Consider the following 13091-nt stretch of genomic DNA (forward strand, 5'->3'; position numbering starts at 1 on the left):
TAAAATCAGTGCATATTTGGAACACAACGAGCATACTAATAGATTCAGAGTACTGCACCAACGTTCTGGAGCATTCCGCTCCTGCTTTCTGAAGTATGACTCATGTCTGGCACGCCGTACTTAGCGCAGAGTTGCGTTTTTTTAGTGGTATTGTCTGAATATTGGTGTTGCTTGGATGTGGGGGGCTTAAATGACAGGTCTATAGCATTCTGTAATCTAACTAATGGTGAAGCTTATTATAACAGTTCAGTGCAGTCAACTGTGATTTAAGAGAGAAACATTATTGTGGCATTTGCGAAGGCAAGCATCACTATTGCTCATACTCAGGGTTCATAATTTGAACTAACCCATTACCCTAGAGACGCCCAGTAACTTGGACCAAATGTAGAACCACCTGACACTTTAGCATTCACATTTCAACACTAGTAACCACCTACCAATGCCCCAACAACCACATTGCAACGTGCTTATACACTCTTAGAAGAAAAGGTTCTATATAGAATCTTAAAAGGTTCTATCAGTGCTACGTATTAGGTTCTATACACTCTTAAAAAAAGAGTTCCTCTGGGTTCTATATAGAACCCTGGGGTTCCATACTTGGCCAATAGAAACTTTTACCAAAAAAATGGTTCTACATAGAACCGTTTTGGAGTTCCATATATGAAACGGGGGATGGAACCATTTCTTGTTCTAAATAGAACCATTTCTTCTAAGAGTGTAATCACTAGCACTAGCAACCACCCAGTTCATCCTAACAGCCACCCTAGCAACCACCCTGATATGTCAGCATCCACCCAGAGCACCCTACCAAGCACCCTAACACATTAGCATACCATTCTACAATTACACACTCTGGGAGTTATCCACCCTACCACCTTAGCATTCTTAACACACTAGCAGTATCACCTACCAATGCCTAACAACCATCAACCTAGAAACGCAATAGCAATGTGCTAAAATTGCACCAAGCAATGCCCTAGCAACTACCCAGAAAACCATAGCAAGTGCATGGCAACACGCTAAGAATTCACTGCACCTTAGGAACCACATAACAACATCCTGGCAACTGCTTTAACATTGTGGCAATGAATGTTGCATGGTTAAATGCCAGTTGATTTTATAATTAAATATAATGCATTAAATACTACTACTACTACAAAAAAAACATATTAAATATAAATTACATTAAACTACAAAAAAATATCAAAAACTACAATTCTTGTTTTTTTTTGTGTGGAATATTGCAATATCTGTTATAAATTATTTATCCGTGCACATCATTGTTGTTTCAAATTCATGTTCCTATGTAATCTTTCATCAAAATAGCTCCCGCTCTCTCTTGTGACGATATCTTTTCTCTTCGCTGATGTCATCCTCAAGTCCCGCCCTTATTTTTTTCTTGTTCGAGAAACTCAGACGTACGTCACAATAGGGAAGAAAAGACTATTGCAACTTGCGTTTAATGCACTTTTGTACAGTATAATGATGAACCTTGAAAAATTACCAGGATTATTATTATTTACTATTGTATTACCATGGTACAGTACTTGTCTAAAAACCATGGGATGGCTATGGTACCATCTAAAAAGTAAAAATATGATGAGACCATGGTATTTTTAATCAATCATATGTGTAGGTTAATGAATTGAATATATATTTTCCATACTTGCGTCTGATTTTTTTTATTGGAAGGTCTGTTTACCTGACTGTTGTGGCTGATTCCCTTCCCTGAATTTTCTGCATTCCTTTTATGGAGTGTGTCCCGCTCTACTGGGGTATGGCCTACTTACAGTGAGTGTGTGTGTGTCTTGAGATGCTAATAAGGCAGTCTTAGAGCTTTTACATGGAAGCAGGTCAGACGGATCCCCCTTGGTGAGAGGCTGTGATCTCTGCTGCTGTCTGATCACTGTGTGGAGGGTCCAACGGGCCCATCACAACACGAATGCTCTGCTGAAATCAATGTACAAGGCAGATTTGATTTATACCATCTGTCCTAAAATGGGACTGGATGATGAACCTTTCTCCTAGGTTAGCAACATCAGTGTCATTTTAGCTTGAACAGTGGTTCTCAATCAGGGGACCGGGAGGGCCTTAAGATGACTCAGATGATTTAATACTAGACAAATCTGGATATTTATCTTTTTTTTTTTTATTATTTCTGGAAATTTCATCTTATACACTATTGCACTATTGGTCAACGGTTTGTAATAATTAAATGTTTTCTATGTTAAAGGGGCACTTGGCAACTATTTCATAGTTGACTAACTATTTCATCACTTAATAAAACCATTTAGAAATCATTTTAATGGTCCAGTAACCTGTTCTGGAGAGAATGGTGGCTTTCCTCGCTCCCCTTAGCGTCCCCAGGCAGAAAACCATCCTTGCAACATGAGTTATTTTCCAGTAAGTTGGAAATAGAAGTCTTGTGAGAAGCAAGAATGAGCGAGAAACACGAACTGCTTTATGGCATGCTATACATATATATATATATATATATATATATATATATATATATATATATATTAGGGCTGTGCAAAAATTAATTGCATCCAAAATAAAAGTCTGTGTTTACATAATATATTTGTGTGTGCTGTGTATAATTATTTTGTGTATATAAATACACACATGCATGTATATATTTAAGAAAATGTGTTATTCATATATTTATATAATATAGATTATGTATTTATATGTGTATATATACAGAATTTAAGCGCAAATAATTCTTAAATATATACATGCATGCATAGGTATTTATATATACAAAATAATTATATACAGCACACACAAATATATTATGTAAACACAGACTTTTATTTTGGATGCGATTAATCGTAATTAATTTTTGCACAGCCCTAATATATATATATATATATATATATATATATGGTAATGCATCCCAGATTCTATATAAAACTGAAGTAGCTGTTTTCAACATGGATAATATTAAGTCTCAAATCAGCATAACATTTCTGAAGGATTTCTGAAGGATTATGTGACACTGAAGACTGAAGGCAGGGTGTAGGTGGGTTCAATTTATTGCTGTGCAGTTGCTTAGGATGTTCTAGGTGGTTTCTAGGGCATTGCTGTGCTGACAAGGTGTTTACACAGATTTTAAACAGATTTTAATAGCACAGGCATAAATGCTGTCTTAACTTTAGGAATAGATTATGTCCTAGCTACATAGTAAAATAAAAACACTAAAAAACATAGCATTTCAAAAATACAATGATTACACTGTTTAAATGCCTTAGAAACAGGAACAGTCAGACATGACTGAAAGTGATGCCATAAGCGAGTAATTAATTCAACATCACTCTCACTGACTCATGTTTTTGAGGAATTGGAAAAAAGACTATAGGGTCATAAGAGTCATTCTAACTCACTTTGCTGCCTGCAATGCGATATTAATATTTTCACATTGAATTTAAACTGCAAGCTAGAATATAATTTATTCTGCTGTGGCACTGTTTAGTACAGTGGTCCATTCACATTGGCAGATAAATGCAGGTGTTAAAGAACTGTTAACACAACCTCAAATTATTAAAATCTTTTAAAAAATCATTTTGGTTTTGAATAAGGTTCTGAATGCAATTCCAGTCTGGCTTCACGGTAAATCAAAAATAAATCCGAAATCATGATATGTCTTAGTGCGATTATCAAATCACGAAGACTGCAATTTTATTAAATAAATATATGTGTTGTGTGTTTCAGAGAAAAGCGTTGTGCTCATTTACATACACCAACCGTCTTGTAATGAGAAGTGATTGTTAACAAAAGAGAAGATTTAAGCTCCCTGCAGTTTTGTCAAAATACAATTTTGATGGTTTGACATTTAAAATGGAAGAGATTAAGTAGGGATACACAATATATCGGCCAGCATATCGGTATCGGCCGATATATGTTCATTTTTAAGGTTATCGTTATCGGCCTGTTAAGAAAATGTGGCCGATATATTAAAGCCGATAAATAATGTATTATTCCAGCTGAGACACTTGTTGAGCTCTGTTTATGTTTTATGTCTTGAAATATGATTGCAACCTCTTCAAAAAAATGAAAATACGGTTCGGTACAACATCTGTCATATCGGCAATCCAACACTATAGTGAGAACATCATTATAATCGTGTGCTTGGGACATGGATTTAATCGTGAGACTTTTGTTTTTGTAATCAGGCTCTCAAAATTAGAAACAAATTTGGATTTAAGTTTATCGGCCGATATATCGGTTATCGGCTTTCAAATATAAAGAATTATCGGTTATCGGTATCGGCCAAAATTTTCATATCGGTGCATCCCTAAGATTAAGCCATAAATATTAGTATTGTAATTTTACAGTTGTAAAATACAGTAATATTTATACTGTTTTTGTATAGCATATACACTTTATTTTTATATAATTGTAGTACACCCACTTAATTGGCTTTATGCACAGCTGCACTACTTCCTGAACTTAAGCCAGCTCCTTGTTTCCTGTCTGCCATTATTGGCCAAACTTGATTAATTCAGGTGTGTCTGATTATAGTTGCCATGACTACTGAGGTCAGACACACCTGAATTAATCAATTTGTCCAATAATGACAGACAGGAAACAAAGAGCTGGCTTAAGTTCAGGAAGAAATGAAGCTGTGCATAAAGCCAATTAGCACCAATCAGCTACAGTGTGTTATATTTCACTGACTGTAGGTGGCGCTATGTTCTCACTGTCACACATGCTCACAACACAAGGCCCTGAGATAATCTGCCTGCTTGAGAAACAGACTGGACAACTCAACACACCAGATTTATGAATATTTGTGAACATGCCCACACTTGCTCAGAGCTCAGGGAAATGCATCCACCATATACCATATATGCCGATTCATCATATCGAGAGAGGTTTTATTTCACTGGGATATTGTGTCGCTTTGTTCTTGGAGTTTCCCGGGGCAAAGAGGAGGATGATTATGCCGAAATCCAGTCTTGCGCTCGGAGAAGGAGTTCCCAAGCCGTACAATTGGTAGGCAATAACCGTCAGGCAGCCAGTAATCAGCTAAGTACCATAATCCTCCTTGCAGGGTAAAGTCGTGCTTGACCTCCAGCTAAATACAGCCTGTGATAACAGCATTAAATGGTAACACTAAAGCCCAGAAGCCTTTGCTCCTCGTGTATTCGGCCTCTCGGCACCCGTCGGCACCTCTCGGCCCGCTTCGGCTTTCTAGAATTGCCTCTTCGCTCCGGTGCAGCCTGACCGTAACTCCTCCGTGTGTGAGGGCATGCTGGGAGGGGTGGATGATGATGTGCTAAGCTAGCAGCTGCAGTACTACGGGTGTAGTGCGTGTGTTTTCTGTAGTGGTGACCTGGTTTCCCCCCAGCTGGACCTCTTCAGCCCTTCAGCATAGCGGTGTAGTGCAGGGATTTGTGGTTGATGCAGCCATGCACTCAACACGCTTGCGCCCGCAGCCCAGATGTGCAGCTCTTGACTGACAGGTGCGTGCATGCGTGACGCGCTCGGCTGTGGGAGAAATATTATTTTTTGTCTGTGTGGCTCTCACCGAATGCTGCTTAGTCGACGGTTTTGTGACAGGCGTGCAGATGTTCACAGACGAGTAATTATAACGCCCGCACAGAAGCTGGCCGTACAGTTAGGAAAGCTTATCATGCTCAGGGTGAGGTTTGCATAGATATAGAATTTACACTTATTCAATTTGTCTTCCTCCTTTTGTCTGTGCATCCTCAGGTTGAGTTTTTTCTATGCATTATCAATGCCCTGAATGGGAACATAATATTTTACTATAATATACATATTTTTAAATATACATATTAGGTTTGAGGTCAGTAAGATTAAAAATAATAATAATAAAAAAATAATGCATTTATTTGATCAAAAGTGCCAGTAAAATATTTATAATGTTTTAGAAGATTTCTATTTAAAAAAACAAAAAAACTTTATCAATTAAAGAATTCTGAAAAATAAAAAAATTATGAAGTTTTTTCAACGTTGATAATAATAAATGTCGCTTGAGTAGCAAATCAGCATATTAGAATGATCTCTATTGTGGTTTAAAATACGTTATTTGAAATATTTCACAATATTACAATTTTTACTGTATTTTTGATCAAATAAATTCAGAGACTTCTAATGTGTTGTATATGTTTTTATCTGACTACATTTCATCCTATTTTTGTAACCTTACTGAGTTAATAAATTGTGTTTATTTACAAAATCATCTGTAAATGTATTACATATATTTTAACGACCGTGTGATACTAAATGAACATAAAAATAGCTAAATTGGATTTTAAATAAATATGTAGGGAGTATTTCTATACACAAACAGTGCACTGCACACGTACTATACTATGCTGATAACGACGGAACTTGTGACCATACACTCTTAGAAGAAATGGTTCTATTTAGAACCAGAAATGGTTCCATCCCCCGCTTCATATATGGAACTCCAAAATGGTTCTATATAGAACCATTTTTTTTTTGGTAAAAGGTTCTATTGGCCAAGTACGGAACCCCAGGGTTCTATATAGAACCCAGAGGAACCATTTTTTAAGAGTGTATAGAACCTTTTTTGGGGTTCCAAATACGTAGCGCTGATAGAACCTTTTAAGGTTAGGCTTTAAGAGTGTAGCACCCCTGATTGAGAAGCTCATTTCAGTCATGATTGCACAATGGTTGATACCACATTTTAGTCATTTAGCAATCATTTAGTGCTGGAATATGGTACAGCTCAATATGGTACTGCTGCTGACTCTGCACACTCATTTAATGATGTATCGCCCGTGTCAATAAAAGTAAAATGTTTGCTTATGCAAAAACTCCTTACTGTAATGGTAAGGTATTGTGGGTGGTTGCCAAAGTTTTCTCGGTGCTTTACTGACGCTCAGTGCATTTTCTCAACAAGTCACATGATATGAAGTATCATTCGTGCCTAAAACACTAACAATGAGAGATGAGGTACACAATCAAGTTTTATTTAGGGTTTGCTCAAATCACTAACTGTAAGTATGAGCAATAGTAAAAGTAATGTTTACTTTTACAATCACACCCATCCCAGTGTCTCCTTTTTGAAACAGTGCTGGAGAGTAGTGGCATATGTTTTAAGTGACACTGGCTGACATACTGTAAGAGAGAGAGAGAAAGAGGTAAATAAACTCAGTGTGACATAGTTCCCCTCATGGTTGTGGCCAGAGCCGAACTCTCTGCTCTTAAAGGTTAACCACTATGAAAGCCATAGCTCAAAGGTCTGCAATGGCAGACGGTTCCCAGGCCACCGAACTCGATCCAACTGCCCACTCTCACAGTCCCTGTGGGCTCCTCACGATGAAAGAGCTCCAGGGCAGGAACAACAGTGATGCTTGTTGATGTATGCCTGCTTAACAGAGAGTCCTGAAGCCAAATGGGTATAGACTCTTGGGCACTGAACTCGAGGTGACTGTTTGCGTCAAACAATTTAGTCTGAGGGTCTGGTAATTATGCATAGATCAGGATGGCTTACTAGTTCAGGGTTTTTTATGCCAAAAATATCTTTATGCTTAAAGGTTTATTTATACTGTGTGAGAAAAAAAGTGTGAATTTGTTTCCAAAATAAAATAATTGGCTCTATTGTAATTGTATTGAAGAAGAAAAGAAAGTAGAAAATCATTGAATAATATTTATTTTGTATTATTTCTATAATTATATACCCTCTAGAATTATGTGGTTTTCTGTCTATTAGAGTAATATTAGATGTTGCAACCAGAGAAACAGTTTCCAATGGAATGAGATTCCCTCCACAAAACTGTATGCAGATTTACTCTTTATTTTTTACTTTTAAACATTGAGGCTGCCCATAAAATATGACCGATCTTAAGCATCCTGTACCATGAACATGCTGAATCCTTGTTCCAGTCTTTAGTGTTACATCCAGCTGTTTTTGAACACAAGAGTGCATCCAACGTGAAACACATCTTAAATGTGTTGGGTATTACCCTAAATCAGAGTAATAAACAGTGCTTCCTTAACCCTCTGGGGTCTAAGGTGTTTATGGGGTCCTTGAGATGTTTTGATGACGCAGGTGAAATTGCACTGTATTTTGCACAAACAGGGCTAGGGCTACTATAATATGTGAGCAACATGTACATGTTTGTATTTTTGAGAGAATATTGTTTATGCTTGGTTATTGAAAAAACTAAATACATATAAACAAGCAAATATATATATATATATAGAGAGAGAGATTTACAGTATATGTAATCAAAATATAAATGTAAGTCAAAAGCACATTTTTAGTCATACCTGGAAACAAATCCTGTTCAAATAGGTTATATGGGCGATTCGATAGAATTGGCTCAAAGTTAGAGTTGGAAACATCTCGAAAAGAAAACATGTATTTTCTTAGTTATATTTAAATTTTGGATGTTTCAGAATGAACTTCACTGACAACGAGAAGGCAAAATTCGCATCATGTTTATTTTTCTTTATTTGACAAAAAGCAAAACACTTTGTTTTTATTGTGAGTATCCACAAAAAATAGACACTTAACAGGATTTAATGAAGTACTACACTTACATGTAAGATCAACATCAACAGAGTAAATTGAGTCTCTTAATTTGCACTGATAAGGAAAAAAATGAGCTTGTTGTGCTGGCGCGATAGCCGACCCCAGAGGGTTAAGGCAGATTCGCTGTTCAGACAACTTACCCTCTAGTTAATTTTTTTAAGTACTGTATGTAGCTTTAAACATCTCTTTACTGAATTTCTTGAAGATTCAGACAAAGCTCATTTGTGATTGTCTACATTAGTTGCTTTAGCCTTGCCTCACTGTACTGACTAGTCACACTGACATTATTATTTTTTTTCTCCGTTCTTAGAAACAGAAGCCCATCAGCATCCAGGGACCCAAACGCGGCATATAACCAAAGGGAGGGGGAAGGAGGATTGCAGTATGCCCCGGCTGAAGGTGGCATGCCTCGCTCTCCGTCCGACTACGGACGTGACCCTGGCCGTTCGCCAAGGAGTTCAAGAATGTACAACGAGGTGGGAGATTATCGAGACAGTCGAGGACGCTGGCACTCGCAAGGCCAGCGTTTGGACGGCCAGTTAGACGATTATGAACTCCAGAGGCGCCGTGAGGAGGAATACCAGGCCCGTTACCGCAGTGACCCCAACCTGGCGCGCTACCCGGTCAAACCCCAGCCCTACGAGGAGCAGATGCGCATCCATGCCCAGGTGTCACGGGCTCGGCATGAGCGGCGCCATAGCGACGTCTCGCTTGCGTATACAGAACTTGACGAGCCTCTGCATGGCCCCGGCGTGCGAAAGTCCCGCCTCCCTCTATTGGGAGGTCCATGTCAACTCTCATACTCTGAGGACCGGAGCTCACCGGGACATCGGATGTCGAATCATAGCCCACCAACACCACACCGCAGCCCTGTGCTGGGTGAAAGCCGGCGAGGACTGGCGGAGCCGACAAGGAAACCCATACCCCAACAGCACCACTTGGACCCTAGCTCAGCTATGCGCAGGAACAATCGGGACAAAATGGATAGCATGCTGCGAAATGACTCCCTAAGCTCAGACCAATCCGAATCGGTTCGGCCTCCTCCGCCTCGACCCAACCGAAGCAAACGCCTTGGCAAGCTCAGAACCATGGGCAGCTTCAGCAGCTCAGAGGAGGAGTTGGCCACCACGCCAGAGTACACCAGCTGTGAGGATGTGGAGCTGGAAAGTGAGTCCATCAGTGAAAAAGGTAAACGCTGCTGGTACATTTACAGTGTTTCAGTGAGAAAATCTCAGATGTGACTCCTGTTTTGTCAGTTGCTTAGAAAGAGCTGTACCGTCATGGTGCTCCAGAGCTGATGGTGGCAGCAGAGAGTTTAATGATGTTTTATAGATTGTTGAGGGAGACAAAAAAGCTAGTGAAACAAAGGCTGCATCCGAAATCGCATACTTCCCTCTATACTCAGAAAGTACCAGGATTGCCTATTTCTTCAGGCGAGATTCTAAAGTGTGCATACGATGGTCACTTTACTTTCCCATGAAGCCATGGGAGAGTATTCATGAATGGTGGAGAAGCTGATGCTGGTAGTCACATAATAATGGCAACATGGTGAATGCAGTAGGCCTCTGCCCTGATTACATTCATACTACACACACTCATACTATATAGAACATGTTTTTTTAGAGGTTGACTTATTCAAAATACAAACCTATTCAAGAGATTATGCGATTTCGGATCCAAAAACATCCAAAAGCTGAAAAACGATGCCTTCCCAAGCATAGTAAGGAAACAAGGCAATCCTGAAACTGAATCCAATGATTCTGCCACATTCTGTCTGTTGCGATACCTTTATCCAATGGATTTTTGAAGGCAGCATAGATGTATTCTTTGTTGCCCATATAGACCATTTCACAAGATGTAAACAACACTGGTCCAGATGCACTTTCTGTTTCAGTTTGTAACGGTTTTCTTTATTTCACATGTAAAGAAAACATCTTAAAGATGTTTGTTTAACTTTTTGATTCAGTTTTAAATGTTCTGTTGGTTGTATTTTATCCCAGCTTTTATGTAGTGTTAAAAAACTGAAACAGGAAGTGTGGTTTACATCTTGTGAAATGGTCTATACCATCCTGTGCTGAAAGTTGTGGTTGGTGGTCAGTTTGTGTGTAAATGAATGTTTTTTAATGAGTTTTTCAACTTTTGATCTCCTTTTCTGGCTCGAAATTAGTATTATGTGAAGTCATCGCCTGATAGTAGAGGTAACAAGTCAGCTGCCTAAGCTTTTGCACGTACCATAAACATGCAATTACTTAGGGCATCTTAAAGGAATCAACAGTCAGATGAATTGTGTGGTTTGGCATCCTAGATCTTAAAATATTTTGGTTCTACTCGGTTCTCCTTCTGCAATGAAAGTTAGTTTTGCCTGATGAATTGGTTGATGATTGATGATTTTTCTTCTTTTTTTCAGTTGTGCTTGATGCAATTATAGAATTTAATGCATAGTTGAGTTAGAAAATAAGAAGAAATTGGCAGCAGTTGAGAATAATGTTTTTCTTAAGAATGTTTTTGTCTCTGCGTTGTACTACATTGTGGAAAAATATGCAAAGATTTTACCTTTAGAGGTACAACAGCTTGAGATGCATTAGGAGCAGGGTTCATTTGAAATGAGAATACAGCAGATGTGTCTAAAACACAACTTCTCATTGATCATTACTCAAATCAGAGGGTTTCAGCAAATGTTAAAATTTTCTCTGGTTGCTTATTATCCATGGAGACCAGGAAGGGATATTGAATACTACTTTCTTGACTATCCTATCCGTGAAATACTGTCCTTCGTCCTCCTACTTTTTCTTATGTCATGCAAGATATGCCCGGTTTTGCTGGCCCCTACCATAAAAGTTCAGATGTTGTCATGGTCACAATTAACTCAATTGGATAAGCCTCTTTGCACAGGAGCAGTCGAGAGAGACTTTCCTCCATCTGCAGAGGTAGGGAGAGGGATTCCCAGTAGCTCTGCGGTGAAGGACACTTGTAGAGGGTCACTTCCATGTCAAAGTCAGAAAGTGAAATTGCACCAGTGCGTATGTAGTGGCCACATCCCCACCACAGTTACTTAATGTGGAGCACAATTGTAAAGAAGGTCAAAGACACACTTGTTTCTACCTTCAACAATGCTCATTCTTTGTCTCTCTGTTTCAGTATGCTATCTAATGGCTAGTTCACACCACCCCGACAAACACCAACAAACTCCAAATCCCAATGATTGTTTGGTTTGTTGGATTAGCTTGATAACCACGTTGGTGTTTCTTGAGGCCATGACTGTTTCCCAAAATTTTCAATCCAACAGCCAACTCTAAACTCTAGAGTTCCCACAAATCTACTGTAGGAGACATCAAATCACTCCTTTTGACCTCATAAGCGTGGCACACTTCTTGACTGTAGACAGGAAGGAGCTTGATCTCTGACAAGCTTATCCCTCCATCGGGTGCCATTGGACATACGTCAATCAGTCAGTGATAACCTAACCTGATTGGTCCTAAGTATTCAATTCCCTCCCCATCTGCGAAAAGAGAAAAGGATTTGGTCAAAGTAGCAAACTAGTGGAGGCGCACACCGAGACGCTACGCTGTGTGAAGCCAGGGAAAATGGTGGTAAGTTGATATTTTCATGAATGGGGATAACTTTTGTGTGGAAAAATGACTGGGGACTTATTTGTTCTCTCTGAACTGTCACTTTCATGTAAAACTCCCAAGTAGAAGGTTGGAAAATGTAAAGGAAAGGAATGGGACTATTGGTTCTGTAAGGCCAATGCTGTCAGCTAAGGAGTCAAGAGCGAGCTGTAGGGGTTCTCTGAGTCAGAGATCAGCCCGGCAAACTCAGGGAAAGAGTCTGTAGTGATGCGGGGACTATGTAGGGCAGGGTGTTTGAGCTGGCTTACAAGAATAACAGTAAGCTCATTATTCTAAGGCATGAACTCCATCCCAGTGCAAGGAGAGAGAGGGGGAAATAACTACACAGTTGAGAGGCAATAAAAAATGCCAAACGTTGGGGTGTGACATCTTGTGCCAGATCTTTGAGTACTGACCCAAGTGTGACTTCAAGAACTGCATTTGGTGGACACTGGTTGAGGAAATCAGCTTTGTGGAACTTTAACTTGCCAAAGTTTGGAAGAGGTGGTGTAGCAAAGACGGATTATCAACAATATATTGCGACTACAAAGAAGAGATTCGATGGGGATGGTCTACACGTGATGGCAAATGCTTCTGGTTTGTGAGGCATGGTGTATATTAAAGCAGAAGTAATGTCTACTGAAGTAAGCTTTTTGCAATGCTCATTCTTTTCATGGTAGAATACAAGAAATAGGGAGCAGGATGATGCAATGTTAGCAGCGGTAATCAGACTTCTGCAATATTAAGTCTCTATGCTGAATGGAAGGATACAGGTTGTTGTTGTTTTTTTCATTTATTTTAGTGCTGTTGTAATATTGCACTGAATTTGGCTGTTAAAGTTGATTGATGCATAATGGCCATATTTTTCATCTTTAAACTACAGCTTGGTTTCTTCTGTACTGACAGTTAGGGATGCACGATGATATCGGGACAACATCAATATCGACCGA

General features: G+C 39.0%; 1 protein-coding gene across 9 annotated transcripts in view; it reads left to right on the plus strand.

Moving 5' to 3' along the window:
• The window catches only part of rims2b (regulating synaptic membrane exocytosis 2b), a 123241-nt gene that overhangs the window by 36699 nt on the left and 73451 nt on the right, over window positions 1-13091 (plus strand). For all 9 annotated transcript variants that reach the window (XM_089122564.1, XM_089122556.1, XM_089122557.1 and 6 more), the window contains one exon: window positions 8844-9721. In XM_089122564.1, coding sequence (XP_088978690.1) covers window positions 8844-9721 — 878 coding nt within the window. The remainder of the gene's footprint in view (window positions 1-8843; window positions 9722-13091) is intronic.

The sequence above is a fragment of the Pimephales promelas genome, chromosome 18 (assembly GCF_988280905.1).
Source record: "Pimephales promelas chromosome 18, fPimPro1.hap1.1, whole genome shotgun sequence".
Classification (NCBI taxonomy): Eukaryota; Metazoa; Chordata; class Actinopteri; order Cypriniformes; family Leuciscidae; genus Pimephales; species Pimephales promelas.